The following is a 16,485-nucleotide window of genomic DNA, read 5'->3' on the forward strand; positions in this document are numbered from 1 at the left end:
TAGGAAGGCAAATGCAATGTTAGCATTCACTTCAAGAGGGCTAGAATGCAAAAGCAGAAATGAACCGCTGAGGCTGTATAATGTTGTGGTCAGACCACATTTGGAATATCGTGAGCAGTTTTGGGCCCCGATTCTAAGGAAGGATGTGCTGGCCTTGGAGGGAGACTAGAGGTTTACAAGAGTAATCCCACAGATGAAGGGCTTGTCATATAGAGGGTGGTTGAGGACTCTGGGTCCATACTCAATGGAGTTTAGGAGGATGATAGTGATCTCATTGAAGCTTACAGAGTCCTGAGATGCCTGGAAAGAGTGGAAGTGGAGAAGATTTTTAGACTAGTAGGAGAGACTGGGATCTGAGGGCACAGCATCAGAGTGAAGGGACGACCTTTCAGAGCTGAGATGAGGAGGAATTTCCTCAGCCAGAGAGTGGTGAATCTGTGGAGTTCATTGCCACAGAGGGTTATTGGGGCCATGTCATTGAGTGTATTTAAGACAGAGATAGATAGGTTCTTGATTAGTAACAGGATCAAGGATTATGGGGAAAAGGCAGAAGAATGGGGTTGAGAAGCATATCAGCCATGACTCAACGACAGAGCAAACTCAATGGGCTGAATGGCTCAATTCTGCTCCGATGTTTATGGTCTTATGGAGTTTAGAACAATTAGAAGTGTCATAAATGAAACATGTAACATCCTGAAGGGCCTTGACTGGCTAGATGTCATGTTCTGACGAAGGGTCACTGGACATGAAATGGTAACTCTGCTTTCTCTCCACAGATGCTGCCAGACCTTCTGAGTTTTTCCAGCAATTTCTTTTTTGTTTCTGATATAGCAATGCTGTTTCCTCTTTCAGGGGAATCTAGAACTCGGTATCTTGGATAAACAGAAGAGGTTGCCCATTTAAAACAGAGATGTAGCAACATAGTTTTCCCTCGGAGGGTTGTGAGCCTTTGGAATTCCCCTCCTCAAAAGGGAGTGGACGGAAAAACCTTTAAATACTTTCAAGGCAGCAGGGGGTCTCTACATGCTCTGACTGCTGGCCGCACCACTCCCCCCCACCCCCGCACTGGGCCATCACTGCCCTCCCTCTGCACTAGGTTGTCTCTGCCCCCCCCCAACACTGGACCGCTGCCCCCCCCCATGGGGTCACTGCCCCCCTCCTCACTGGGCCGCTGCCCCCCCACCCCCGGCCCCCCCCCCCCTCCACACTGGGCAGCTGCCCCCCTCCTCACTGGGCAGCTGTCCCCCCATCCACACTGGGCAGCTGCCCCCCCTCCCCATTCACCCCTCCCTCCACACTGGGCCGCTGCCCCCTCCTCACTGGGCAGCTGCCCCCCCACACTGGGCCGCTGCCCCCCCTCCTCACTGGGCCGCTGCCCCTACTCCACACCAGGCCGCTGGTGTCCCCACTTCAGGTCGCTGACCTCGCTTCAGAGGCTGGGAGTTGGAGGCCGAGGCCTTGTGTCCGAGACCGAGAGAAGGGAGAGAAGAGAGGAAAAGAAGGAGAAAAAAGGAAGGAAAAGAATGTGTTAAGCGAGGAGCTCCAGGTGGAGCATTCTACTTCACTGCCATCTTACTGGATGGCCCCCATCCAGCTGATTAACCTCACTGCCCTGGTCCTCATTTTCTAATCCTTCCACTTATTCACAAAACATGCTGCGCTAGCATTTAGTGCCTTGAGAGCACTAAGTCCTTCACTCCCAACAGCCCTCCAACAGCCTCATGGCACCTTCTCCTGCAACCACAGAAGGTGTAACACATGCCCATTTACCTCCTCCCTCCTCAGTATCCAAGATCCCAAACATGTGCAGGCTTGGTGGATTGGTCATGCTAAATTGCCCGCAGTGTTCAGGGATTTGTACATTAGGTGGGTTACAGGGGGATGGGTTTGGGTGGGTGCTCTGAGGGTCGGTATGGACTTATTGGGCCGAAGGGCCTGTTGCCACACTGTACAGATTCTATGAAAAAAAAATACCTTATAGGTGAAGCAGCGTTTTACCTGCACTTCCCACAATCTAGTCTACTGTATTCGCTACTAACAATGTGGACTCCTCTACACTGGGGAAACGAAGCGTAGACTGGGTGACCGGTTCGCAGAACATTTACGTTCCGCCCACAAAAAAGACCCTGAGCTTCCAGTTGCATACCACTTCAACACACCACCCTGCTCCCTGGCCAACCTCTCTGTCTCAGGCTTGCTGCAGTGCTCCAGCAAAGCTCAGCGCAAGCTGAAAGAACAACATCTCATTTTCCGCTTGGGGCCCTGCAGCCTTCTGGACTCAATATTAAGTTAAATAACTTTAGGGTTTGAGGTCTTCCATGTCCTTACCACACGCCCCAATACACCAAGCCTAATTATCACATAACCCATTGTTAGCCATTAACAGTCTCCATTAACAGCTATTCACCATCCCAGCCAGATGGTTATCCACTCCTTTGTCTCTCCAACTGGTCTTCTCTCTCTTTGGGCTCTATCCCCACCTATTGTTTACTCCTTACCCACTCCCCCCACCCTATCTTCTGCGTATAAACTGGCGTTTTCCCAGCTACCATCTGTTCTGAAGAAGGGTTACCGGACCCGAAACATTAACTCTGATTTCTCTTTACAGATTCTGTCAGACCTGCTGAGCTTTGACAGCAACTTCTGTTTTTGTTCCTGATTTACAGCATCCACAATTCTTTTGTTTTGTTTTCAAGTCAACCACATCGCCGTGGGTCAGGAGTCACATGTAGGCCAGGCCAGATAATGATGGCGGATTTCTTTCCCTAAAGGACATTAGTGGATTAGATTAGTAGTGATCACATAATCACCATTTTATTCCAGGGCATTACCTGCATTAAAGTCAGCTGAGTCCACTAGTGTCCTCATCTTCATAGAAACCAATTTGGATGGACTTCAGCCAAGTAATTCCCACATTCCTGACAAAACATTCACCTATCACCTTCTGAAAGTAGCTGAGGATTGGGCAATTTTGGTCACCTTTTCCGGTGACATCCATGTCTAAGATTAAATAAAAGTAGTGGCTTTGGAATAGAAACATAGGACGGGCATGGATTTGATAAGCTGAATGGGTCTCTTGCGATACATGAATGCCTCCACAAGATCTCGACTGAATTCCATTAGGACCCACATAGAGTTCTTCCCACAGAGTGTTACTTGTGGGGCTGAGTTGACCGAGTGGAAAGTTGGTGGGACCTGGAACTGCTGTGTGTGAGGATGAGGCTTTCCAATGAACACGGAAAAGGGATGGGGATGTAAGGCAGAAATTCAAGGAGCTAGGGTGGAAGCTTAGAGCTAGAACAAACAGAGTTGTTATCTCTGGTTTGTTACCCGTGCCACGTGCTAGCGAGGCGAGGAATAGGGAGAGAGAGCAGTTGAACACGTGGCTACAGGGATGGTGCAGGAGGGAGGGATTCAGATACCTGGATAATTGGGGCTCATTCTGGGGTAGGTGGGACCTCTACAAACGGGATGGTCTACACCTGAACCAGAGGGGTACCAATATTCTTGGGGGGAAATTTGCCAATGCTCTTCAGGAGGGTTTAAACTAATTCAGCAGGGGGATGGGAACCTGAATTGTAGCTCCAGTATACAGGAGGCTGAGAGTAGTGAGGTCATGAATAAGGTTTCAAGGTTGCAGGAGTGTACCAGCAGGCAGGAAGGTGGTTTGAAGTGTGTCTACTTCAATGCCAGGAGCATCCGGAATAAAGTGGGTGAACTTGCAGCATGGGTTGGTACCTGGGACTTCGATGTTGTGGCCATTTCGGAGACATGGATAGAGCAGGGACAGGAATGGTTGTTGCAGGTTCCAGGGTTTAGATGTTTCAGTAAGATCAGGGAAGGTGGTAAAAGAGGGGGAGGTGTGGCATTGTTAGTCAAGGACAGTATTACGGTGGCAGAAAGGACGTTTGATGAGGACTCATCTACTGAGGTAGTATGGGCTGAGGTTAGAAACAGGAAAGGAGAGGTCACCCTGTTGGGAGTTTTCTATAGGCCTCTGAAAAGTTCCAGAGATGTAGAGGAAAAGATTGCAAAGATGATTCTGGATAGGAGCGAAAGTAACAGGGTAGTTGTTTTGGGGGACTTTAACTTTCCAAATATTGACTGGAAACGCTATAATTCAAGTCGTTCAGATGGGTCAGTTTTTGTCCAATGTGTGCAGGAGGGTTTCCTGGCACAGTATGTAGATAGGCCAACAAGAGGCGAGGCCACATTGGATTTGGTACTGGGTAATGAACCAGGCCAGGTGTTAGATTTGGAGGTAGGTGAGCACTTTGGTGATAGTGACCACAATTCGGTTATGTTTACTTTAGCGATGGAAAGGGATAGGTATATACCGCAGGGCAAGAGTTATAGCTGGGGGAAAGGCAATTATGAGGCGATGAGGCAAGATTTAGGATGCATAGGGTGGAGAAGGAAACTGCAGGGGCTGGGCACAATTGAAAGGTGGAGCTTGTTCAAGTAACAGTTGCTGCGTGTCCTTGAGAAGTATGTACCTGTCAGGCAGGGAGGAAGTGGTCAAGCGAGGGAACTGTGGTTTACTAAAGAAGTTGAATCTCTTGTCAAGAGGAGGAAGGAGGTTTATGTAGAGATGAGGCGTGAAGGCTCAGTTAGGGTGCTTGAGAGTTACAAGTTAGCCAGGAAGGACCTAAAGAGAGAGCTAAGAAGAGCCAGGAGGGGACATGAGAAGTCTTTAGCAGGTAGGATCAAGGAAAACCCTGAAGCTTTCTATAGGTATGTCAGGAATAAAAGAATGACGAGAGTAAGGTTAGGGCCAGTCAAGGACAGTAGTGGGAAGTTGTGCGTGGAGTCCGAAGAGATAGGAGAGGCGCTAAATGAATATTTTTCGTGAGTATTCACACAAGAAAAAGACAATGTAGTCGAGAATACTGAGATACAGGCTATTAGACTAGACGGGATTGAGGTTCATAAGGAGGACGTGTTAGCAATTCTGGAAGGTGTGAAAATAGATAAGTCCCATGGGCCGGATGGGATTTATCCTAGGATTCTCTGGGAAGCTAGAGAGGAGATTGCAGAGCCTTTGGCTTTGATCTTTATGTCGTCATTGTCTACAGGATGTTGCAGGTTACAGAGGGACATAGATAAGCTGCAGAGCTGGGCTGAGAGGTGGCAAATGGAATTTAATGCGGAAAAGTGTGAGGTGATTCACTTTGGAAGGAGTAACAGGAATACAGAGTACTGGGCTAAGGGTAAGATTCTTGGTAGTGTGGATGAGCAGAGAGATCTTGGTGTCCATGTGCATAGATCACTGAAAGTTGCCACCCAGGTTGATAGCGTTGTTAAGAAGGCGTATGGTGTGTTAGGTTTTATTGGTAGAGGGATTGAGTTTCGGAGCCATGAGGTCATGTTGCAGCTGTACAAAACTCTGGTGCGGCCACACTTGGAGTATTGCATACAGTTCTGGCCGCCGCATTATAGGAAGGATGTGGAAGCATTGGAAAGGGTGCAGAGGAGATTTACCAGGATGTTGCCTGGTATGGAGGGAAGGTCTTATGAGGAAAGGGTGAGGGACTTGAGGCTGTTTTCGTTAGAGAGAAGAAGGTTAAGAGGTGACTTAATAGAGACATACAAGATGATCAGAGGATTAGATAGGGTGGACAGTGGGAGCCTTTTTCCTCAGATGGTGATGGCTAGCACGAGGGCACATAGGTTTAAATTGAGGGGTGATAGATATAGGACAGATGTCAGAGGTAGGTTCTTTACTCAGAGAGTAGTAAGGGCGTGGAATACCCTGCCTGCAAAAGTAGTAGACTCGCCAACTTTAAGGGCATTTAAATGGTCATTGGATAAACATATGGATGATAATGGAATAGTTTAGGTTAGATGGGCTTCAGATTGGTTTCACAGGTCGGCGCAACATCGAGGGCCGAAGGGCCTATACTGTGCTGTAATGTTCTATGTTCTATGTTCTACGGTGCAGAGACCAAGTGGCTACACTCTGCATGTGGGTCAGATGTCCCAACTGCATGACAAAGACACGTAATGTCTCCATGAATGTGTCATTCAGATTGGTGTTTTGTATCTGGGGGAATGGTGATGAGAAGTATTGCCTGTGGGGTTTGCTTACCATCCAATAGTGGCAATGTGTGAGTTGAGGGAGGAGTCAGACTGCATCTCTTTCATTGTTGATTGTGGGTGGAGAGTAACATTGATATTGGAACCACTTTCTATAAAGGGTGAGGTAGACATTGAACTCAGTTTGAACTGCTCCTGCTCATGTCTTCAAAACAGGAAAGATGCAGTGAACTGGCAATTCAGTCTGCAGCAGATATATGCAGAATGTACTGCCTCCATGTGGCACTTCTGCGTAATCTACCATTATCTGACAGAGCCCTCAAAAAAGATGCTCCGTGGACAGATTTTGCTCATCGCTTCTTATTGCTGGTAAGTACTGCCTCTGAACAAAGCACAATAACAAGCTAAATGGTACCCTCTTACTTTTCAATTGTGTTGCCTAGTTGTAGACTTCCATTTTAACTGTAGCTAAGCTCTGTCTATCCCTTTGGTATTTTGTTGGTTTCAATGAGATCACCTCTCATGTTTTGAACCTTTAGAGAGTACAGGTCCAGTTCGTCCAATCTCTCTTCATAGAACATAGAACATAGAACAGAACAGCACAGTACAGGCCCTTTGGCCCACGATGTTGTACCGACCTATTATCCTACTAAGATCAATCTACCCTGTATACCCTACATTTTACTACCCTCCATGTGCCTTTCCAAGAGTCGCTTAAAAGTCTCTAAAGTATCTGACCCCACTACCACTGCCGGCAGCGCATTCCACACGCCCACCACTCTCCTCTGACATCTCCCCTATACCTTCCTCCAATCACCTTAAAATTAGGCCCCCTACTAATAGTCATTTTCGCCCTGGGATAAAGTCTCTGGCTATCCACTGTATTTATGCCTCATCATCTTGTACACCTCTATCAAGTCACCTCTCATCCTTCTTTGCTCCAATGAAAAAAACCCTAGCTCACTCAACCTTTCCTCATAAGACTTGCCCTCCAGGCCAGGCAGCATCCTGGTAAATCTCCACTGCTCCCCCTCTAAAGCTTCCACATCTTTCCTATAACGAGGTAACCAGAACTGACCACAATATTCCAAGTGCGGTCTAACCTGGGTTTTATAGAGCTGCAGCATAACCTCTCAGCTCTTAAACTCAATTCCCCTGCCAAAGCCAACACACCGTATGCCTTCTTAACAACCCTATCAACTTGGGTGGCAACTTTGAGGGATATATGGACATGGACCACAATATCCCTCTGTTCCTCCACACTGCCAAGAATCCTGCCATTAACCCTGTATTCTGCATTCAAATTCAACCTTCAAAATGAATCACTTCACACTTTTCTGGGTTGAATTCCATCTGCCACTTCTTTGCCCAGCTCTGCATCCTGTCAATGTCCCGTTGCAACCTACAACAGCCCTCCACGTTGTCCACAACTCCACGAACCTTCATGTCATCGGCAAACTTACTAACCCACCCTTCCACTTCCTCATCCAAGTCATTTATAAAGATCACAAAGAGCAGGGGTACCAGAACAGATCCCTGCGGAACACCACTGGTCACCGAGCTCCAGGCTGAATACTTTCCATCTACTACCACCCTCTGTCTTGTATTGAACAGCCAGTTTTGTATCCAGACAGCCAAATTTCCCTGAATCCCATGCCTCCTTACTTTCTGAATGAGCCTACCATGGGGAACCTTATCAAATGCCTTGCTAAAATCCATACACACCACATCCACTGCTCTGCCTTCATCAATGTGTTTTGTCACATCCTCAAAGAATTTGATAAGGCTTGTGGGGTATGATCTGCCCCTCAAAAGCCATGCTATTTCTCATCAAACTGTGCTTTTCCAAATAATCATAAATACGATCTCTAAGAATCCTCTCCAATAATTTGTCCACTACAGAAGTAAGCCTGACCGGTCTGTAATTCCCAGGATTATCCCTATTCCCTTTCTTGTACAAGGGAATGACATTTGCCACCCTCCAATCTTCTGATACTACTCCAGTGGACAGTGAGGATGCAAAGATCATCGCCAAAGGGGCAGCAATCTCTTCCCTTGCTTCCCGTAGTAACCTTGAGTATATCCCGTCTGGCCCAGGGGACTTATTTGTCCTCATGTTTTTCAAACTTTCTAGCACATCCTCCTTCTTAACATCAACCGGTTCGAGCATATCTGCCTGTTTCATGCTGTCCACACAAACGTCAATGTCCCTCTCACTGGTGAATACTGAAGCAATGTATTCATTAAGGACCTCCCCTACCTCCTGTGACACTGTGCACAATTTCCCTCCACTGTCCCTGATTGGCCCTACCCTCACTCTGGCCATCGTCTTGTTCCTCACATAAGTATAGAACGCCTTGGGGTTTTCCTTAATCCTACCTGCCAAGGCTTTTTCATACCCTCTTCTAGCTCTCCTAAGTCCATTCTTCAGTTCCTTCCTGGCTACCTTGTAGCTCTCTAGAGCCCTGTCCAATCCTTGCTTCCTCAGCCTTAAGTAAGCTTCCTTCTTCCTCTTGACTAGATGTTCCACATGTCTTGTCATCCAAGGTTCCTTCACCTTACCATCCCTTCCTTGCCTCAGTGGGACAAACCTATCCAGTATTTGTAGCAACTGCTCCCTAAACAACCTCCATGTTTCTGTCGTGCATTTCCCTGAGAACATCTGTTCCCAATTATGGTCCACCAACCTGGGCTGAAGTCGGGTGAACTTCTGTTGCTTCTGTAGTAATAACATCTTTCCTGAGATAATAGAATAACAATTTATTGTCACGTGTAATTTTCCAAACAAAAATACAGTGAAATGTTTTATAAGTCACCACACCATGGCATCTAAATCAATGACAGAATTCACATAAGAAGGAAAACAAAGTAAAAGTTCATCACAGTTCAATTAATGGCTCCTGGATTTGGGACACGCTGGAAGACTGGGCCAGGACTGCGACACAAGGCCAAGACCTCCAAGTCAGGTCTAGACCACCACACTGGGCCATTGGAAAACCCAGAACCCAGCTCCAAAGCAAGGATGAAACCTCCAGGCCAGGACTAGATCTCTGCGTCAGGACAAGAATGCCAGTCCAGGCCAACACTGCTCCTCCTGGACAAAACCACCTCGCTGGGAGATCACCTTGCTGGGAGACCACGTCACCAGGAGACCGCGTCACCATTCTGGTGATTATTCTGGGCTATTGGAAGCCACCTTGTTGCTGGGCCTGGACCAGGGGAGAACACCTTCTGCCGAAGTCATTACAAGAAAGTAAAGTATCCCAATAAATGGAATTTTTTTTAAAAAAATGCAGAGAAAGAAAAGAAAGTGTAGTGGATGGAAACCAGAACTGTACACAATACTCTCGATGCAGTCTAACCAAGCTCCCGTACAAGATGACCAAGACCTCACTACTCCTGAACTCAGATCCTCTTGTGATAAAGCCGAATGTTCCATTAACCTTCCTAAGAGCTTTCTGCACCTACCTTCAGTGGTTTATCGACAAGGACATCTGTTGCACACCTACATCTTCCAATCTCTCACCATTTGAGAAATAGAACTGTTCCTCCAACCAAAGTGGATAACCTCACCTTTTCCCACATTATATTCTGAGCACAATGTTTTTGCCAATTTACTAAGCTTGTCCAAATCCTCCTGAGACTACTTTGCATCTTCCTCACAATTCTAATTCCCACTTAGCTTCGAATTGTCTGCAAGTGAGGAAATATTCCATTTGGTCCCACAGTTGTTCGGTGTTGTGAACAGTTACGGCGCAAGCACTGATCCTTGTGGTACCCCACTAGTCAAAGCCTGCCAATGTGAGAATGAGTCATTTATTCCTACTCTCTGTTTTCTTTATCAATTTTGTGAGTGACATCTTCAAAAACTCTCACAAGTTTGTCAACAGGTCTATACTGCATGAACTTTTTCTCTCTTGTTCCCTTCTTAAATAGTAGGGTGACATTTGCCACTTTCCAATCGACAAGAATCATTCCAGAATCCATAGAATTTTGGAAGATCATCATCAATACATTGACATCTCTATAACTATCTCCTTCATCGCATTGGGATGTGGACCATCAGTTCTTAGGGATTTATCATCTTTCAGCCCAATTAATTTCACAGTGCAATGTTTTTACTAATGCTAATTTCCTTCAAGTTCTCATCCTCCCTAGCCACTTGGTATTCCTGGTATCTTCGTCAGCAAAAACAGACACTTTTTAGTTTCTCTGCTATTTCTCTGTTCCCCAATAAAAATTCTCCTGATTCTGCCTTCAGTGGACCCACATTTGTTTTGCCAAATGTTTCACTTTTACATACCTATTGAAATTTTTACCATCCATTTTAATGTTTTTTTACCAATTGCATTTATATTCTATTCTCGCTTTCCTTATCAGTTTCTTGTTCCTCCTTTGTCGCATTCTATAAAGTTCCTAATCCTCATAAATTACTGCTATCTCTGGAAACTTTATAAACCTTCACTTTTTATCTTAAACAATCCTGAATTTTCTTTGATAACACAGTGTGGATAACACAATTTTTCTGAAGATGGGTTCCGACCTGAAATATCAACTTTCCTGCCCCTCTGATGCTGCCTGGCCTGCTGTGTTCCTCCAGCTCCACACTGTGTTATCTCTGACTCCAGCTTCTGCAGTTCTTGCTATCCCTGAATTTTCTTTGCCTCTTTTTTGTATTTTTACATTTTTGTATGAAGGAAATTATAATTTATTGGGCTTTTTCAATTAGGAGAAGAGCACTGGTATTATTTTTGTTGGTAACAATAATAGAATCTCTACAGGCCCCTGGGCCCATCAAGTCCCTCCAAAGAGCATCCTTCCAAGACCCACCCTGTCCCTGCATTTCCCATGGCCAATCCACCTAACCTACACGTCTTTCGAGTGTGAGACAAAACCACAGCACCCAGCAGAAACAGGAAGAATGTGCAAACTCCACACAGTCACTCAAGAGTGGAATTGAACTGAGGTCCCTAGCACTGTGAGGCAGTAGTGCTAACCACTGAGCCACCGCACTGCCTACATGATAATGATACACTGAGTGTGACCATTTGAACTATTGCATATGTGCCAGCTCTTCAAGGATGAAATCCCTACGATCTGGCAGTGGCTATTGGCAATGTGAGGAGATTCGCGTCTCTGGGTATACGGTCAAAGGGCAAACGTATTGCTACCACATCCCCCACTGGACAAACAATCCAGAGAGAGGTGGGGTGGGAGGGGAGCTCGAGTATATTAGTTCCTTATCCAGAAACATTTGATTGTTATGTTGGATAACTAAGGTTCCATTTGTGGTCAGGACGGGCCTCCTGCTAGGATCATGTCACCAAAGGCTGAGACCAGAAAGGGTCTGGCAGCAGCTCACTGGCCTTGGGGTTGGGTTGGGGTCTGTGGTGTGGAGGGGGTGCTTCCCACATGTCCCACTCCCCAGCCACCTCCTGCTGTGGCAGTGCCTACCACCACCAGTTGAGCTGATGCCCTTCCAAGCATGCAGACTCCAGATTGGGCCTGTGGGCCTCGGAGGTAGCCAGTGAGGTGCTGATCTGCCACACGATCATGAGGGCATTCACATTGCCTTTAAGCATGAGGTTAGGACCTTGTCCGTACTGTGTTTAAAGGGGCAAAGGTTCGGCCCTGAAAGAGCTGTAAAATTCTTCGCAGCAACGTCTCACCCACCTCCCGACCCTTACTCCTGCTCTTTCCCTGCAGCCCTGACCTGAAAATATCTTTCTGTTCAATTCTTTATTGAGTTCCCTTTCGCAAATTCCTATTGAATCTGCTTCCAATGCTCCTCCGGACAGTGTGCTCCAGAATAGAGTAATCAGCAGGAAATTGCTTTTTCTTTATAGAGAAGGACAGCAGAGTATTTCATCCTGAAAAAATTGCTGGGCGCTGGATGGAAAATTGACATGACTTATCTGAGTGATCTGAATGATGGCCGTTTGTTGAGGACTGTCGCAAAACTGTGCTCTGAAAAGTCACGTTGTACAGGTAAATCTCCAAGTCACTGGATTAATGATTTCTTCTTTACTTCCCACCCAGTCATTGAGCTCCACTTCCTAGCCACTCACTGTTTTTCTCCTCCTGTATCTCTTCCCATAAACCTTAAGCTGAATCTCTGTTCCTTGTACTGTCAGCTATTGGGAAAAGCCTTTCTTTTCAATCTTACCCAACCTGGCCATAATCTTGCACCTCTATCGGGTCTGCCATCCATCGCCACTAAGGAGACAAACCCTAACTTCTCCAAACTTGCCTTGTAGCTAACTTTATACATAGGAGAGGCAATGTCCTAATGTTATTATTGCCAAACTATTAATCTGAAGATCCAGGTAAAATTTGGGGGATCTGGGTTTGAATCATCCCATGGAAGATGGTGGAATTTGAATTCAATAAATATCTGGAACTAAGAGTCGAATAATGACCACTAATCCATTGTTGATTGCTAGGGAAAAAAAAACATCTGGGTCACTAATGCCCTTTAGGGAAGGAAACTGCCATCCTTACCTGGTCTGGCCTACATGTGACTCCAGACCCACAGCAATGTGGTTGACTTTTAACTGCCCTTTGGACAATTAGGGATGGGCAATAAATGCTGCCTGGCCAGCGATGCCCTCATCCTGTTGATAAAATAAAATTCATTCATGGAATGTGGGAGTCTTTGGTTAGGTCAGCATTTATTGCCCATCCTGAATTTCCCAGAGGGCAGTTAATAGTCAGGCACATTGCTGTGGATCGCATGTAGGTCAGACCTACAGGATGGCAGTTTCCTTCATTAAACGATATTTGTGAACCAGTTGCATTTCTCCAGACAATCAAGTATGGTTTCATGGTCATTATTAAACGCTTAATTTCACATTATTATTAAAGTCATAATCCACCATCTGCCATGGCGAGATTCAACCTCAGATCCCAAGAACATTGCCTGGCTGACTGGCAGCGTTTACCATCCAGGAGATACACTGCAATAACTAACCAAGGCTCCTTAGGCAGACACTTGGAAGGACAAGGGCAGCAGATTCATGGGAACACCATCTTCTGCAAGCTCCCTGCCCAAGTCACACACCATCATCACTTAGAAATATTTCACTGTTTCTTCAGTGTCGCAGGGTAAAAATCCTGGAACTCCATACCTCCATCATGGGTCTGCGTACTACCTAGTGGACAGCAGTGGTTCAAGAAAGTATCTCTGAACCACCTTCATGAGCAATTAAGGATGGGCAATAACTGCTGATAGTGCGTCATGACCCATTAAAGATGATGAATATCACTGATCATTGAAAATATTGCCCACTTTCCATTACTCATCCAAAATGGAAGAACCTTCGCTATTGTGAATATTGGAGGTCAGGGATCTGACAGTGTTTAGTTCCGGCCTGTATTGTATGGCAATTTCCCAGCATGGGCTAGAACATGGAACATAGAACATAGAACATCGAACAGTACAGCTCAGTAAAGGCCCTTTGGCCCACGATGTTCTGCCGAACTTTTACCCAGAACCCTAAGCTCTATCTAACCTCCACCCCTACCTTATACTATCATCCATATGCCTGTCTAATAGCCATTTAAATGCCCCTAATGAGGCCAACTCCACTACCCTTTCCGGCAATGCATTCCACGCCCCTACCATTCTCTGAGTAAAGAACCTACCTCTGACGTCTCCCCTATATCTAACTCTGCTCACTTTAAAACTATGCCCCCTCGTAATAGCTACCTCCATCCTAGGAAAAAGTCTCTGGCTGTCCACTCTATCTATACCTCTGATCATTTTGTACGCCTCCATCAAGTCACCTCTCATCCTTTGTCGTTCTAAAGAGAAAAGCCCTAGCTCTCTTAACCTTTCCTCATAAGACTTTCCCTCCATTCTAGGCAACATCCTGGTAAATCTCCTCTGCACCTTTTCCAATGCTTCCACATCTTTCCTGTAATGAGGCGACCAGAACTGGACACCATAGTCCAGATGTGGCCGAACCAGGCTTTTGTATAGCTGGAGCATAACTTCATGGCTCTTGAACTCAATCCCTCTATTAATGAAAGCGAACACACCATACGCCTTCTTGACAACTCTATCCACCTGGGTGGCAGCTCTCAGGGAACTGTGGACATGAATCCCAAGATCCCTCTGCTCCTCCACACTGCCAAGAATCTTTCTGTTAACCCTGTATTCTGCTTTCAAGGTTGTCCTTCCAAAATGAATCACCTCACACTTTTCAGGGTTAACCTCCATCTGCCACTTCTCAGCCCAGCTCTGCATCCTATCAATGGCCCTTTGTAACTTAGAACAGATCTCCGCAGTATCCACAACTCGACCCACCTTCGTATCATCTGCGAACTTGCTAATCCACCCTTCCACTCCTTCATCCAAATCATTTACAAAAATCACAAATAGAAGAGGACCCAGAACAGATCCTTGTGGTATACCACTTGTAACTGAGCACCATGTTGAATATTTTCTGTCCACTATCACCCTTTATTTTCTTAGGGTCAGCCAATTCTGAATCCAATCTGCCACATTTCCCCCTATCCCATGTCTCCTTACTTTCTGCATGAGCCTACCATGGGGAACCTTATCAAACGCCTTACTTAAATCCACGTATACCACATCCATTGCTCCACCTTCATCCATGTGTTTGGTCACCTCTTCAAAGAATTCAATAAGGTTTGTGAGGCATGATCTACCCCTCACAAATCCATGCTGACTATCACGAATCAAACTGTGCCTTTCCAAGTGATCATAAATCCTGTCTCTCAGAGCCCTTTCCAATAATTTGCCCACCACTGACGTAAGACTAACTGGCCTGTAATTTCTGGGGTTATCCCTATTTCCCTTTTTGAACAAGGGAATGACGTTTGCCTCCCTCCAATCTTCCAGCACTATACCCGTGGACAGGGAGGACGAAAAGATCATCGCCAAAGGCCCAGCGATCTCTTCTCTCGCTTCCCATAGAATCCTTGGATAAATCCCATCAGACCCGGGGGACTTATCTATCTTCAAGTTCCTCAAAATTCCTAGTACATCTTCCCTACTAACATTGACCTCCTCTAGCCTACCAGCCTGTTTCACACTGTCCTTCTCTACAACTAGGTCCCTCTCAGTTGTGAATACCAAAGAAAAGTATTCATTAAGGACTTCTCCTATCTCTTTAGGCTCCGTGCACAAATTCCCTTTACAATCCTTGATTGGCCCTACCCTTTCTCTGGTCATTCTCTTATTCCTGACATACGTGTAAAAAGCCTTGGAGTTTTCCTTGATCCTATCTGCCAAGGTTTTCTCATGCTCCCTTACAGCTCTCCTAAGCCCTTTCTTCAGCTCCTTCCTGGCTAAATTGTCTCCCTCTAGAGCCTTTTCCATTCCTTGTTTCCTAAACCTTACATAAGCATCCTTCTTCGTCTTAACCAGTTGGTCGACCTCTTGAGAACCAAGGCTCCCTCACTTGACCGCATCTTCCCTGCCTGCTAGGGACAAATATATCGAGCACATGCAGTATGCATTCCTTAAACAATCTCCACATTTCAATAGTGCTCTTCCCTGACAGCATCTGTTCCCATTTTATGTTACCCAGTTCTTGCCTAACAGAATTGTAATTACCCTTCCCCCAATTATAAACCTTACCCTGCTGTATGTATCTATCCTTTTCCATGACTATTGTGAAAGTAACAGAGTTATGATTGCTACTGCCAAAATGCTCTCCTACCAACAGGTCTAACACTTGGCCCGGTTCATTGCCAAGCACCAAATCCGAAGTGGCCTCTCCTCGTGTTGGTCTACCTACATGCTGTGTCAGGAATCCTTCCTGAACGCACTGGACAAAATCCGCTCCATCTAAACTATTACAACTAAAACATTTCCAATCAATGTTTGGAAAGTTGAAATCAGCCATGACTACAACTCTGTGACATCTGCACCTTTCTAGTATCTGCCTCCCAATCCACTCCTTCACTTCTCTGCAACTATTAGGGGATCTGTAAAAAAAACCCCAACAAAGTGACTGCTCCTTTCTTGTTCCTGACCTCAATCCAAACTGACTTTGTAGGCATATCATATAGAGTTATTTACAATGCAGGTAACCTAAATTGAAATTCACCTTCGGAGGCGTCAAGTGCGGCCTAGAGTCGACATAGGACGAGAGATAGCCCTTCATCACTGAGTCAAAAAGGTTTAAGTTAAAGTTCTGCATTCAACTGACTTAACCCTTAACCAACATCTGAAAGCACTCACCCAGTTGTCTAGTCATTAGCGAATCTTGTGACTCCACTTCAAACGAACAATTACTTTCCTGGGTGCTGGTTGCAAAAATCCACCGTGATATTTCTTTGACAGTGATGTTGGTTTGTGAGGTGGTTATACCGGGTTGCCCATTGAGGTGAGTCTTTTCCCAGACCATATCCTGTAGGACATGTCTGTTGGATAGTGAGGAGTGCTTATTGATGAGGTGTAACTGCAGTGCAATTACA

The 16,485-nt window shown here is 45.8% G+C and overlaps 1 protein-coding gene across 1 annotated transcript in view; it reads left to right on the plus strand.

Moving 5' to 3' along the window:
- The window catches only part of LOC109938430 (probable ATP-dependent RNA helicase DDX60), a 144,997-nt gene that overhangs the window by 30,124 nt on the left and 98,388 nt on the right, over positions 1-16,485 (plus strand). Inside the window, exons 7-8 of the mRNA XM_048594078.1 lie at positions 6,253-6,405; positions 11,883-12,024. Of these exons, the coding sequence (XP_048450035.1) occupies positions 6,253-6,405; positions 11,883-12,024 (295 nt within the window). The remainder of the gene's footprint in view (positions 1-6,252; positions 6,406-11,882; positions 12,025-16,485) is intronic.

This window comes from Rhincodon typus, chromosome 3 (genome assembly GCF_021869965.1).
Source record: "Rhincodon typus isolate 14 chromosome 3, sRhiTyp1.1, whole genome shotgun sequence".
NCBI classification, from domain to species: Eukaryota; Metazoa; Chordata; class Chondrichthyes; order Orectolobiformes; family Rhincodontidae; genus Rhincodon; species Rhincodon typus.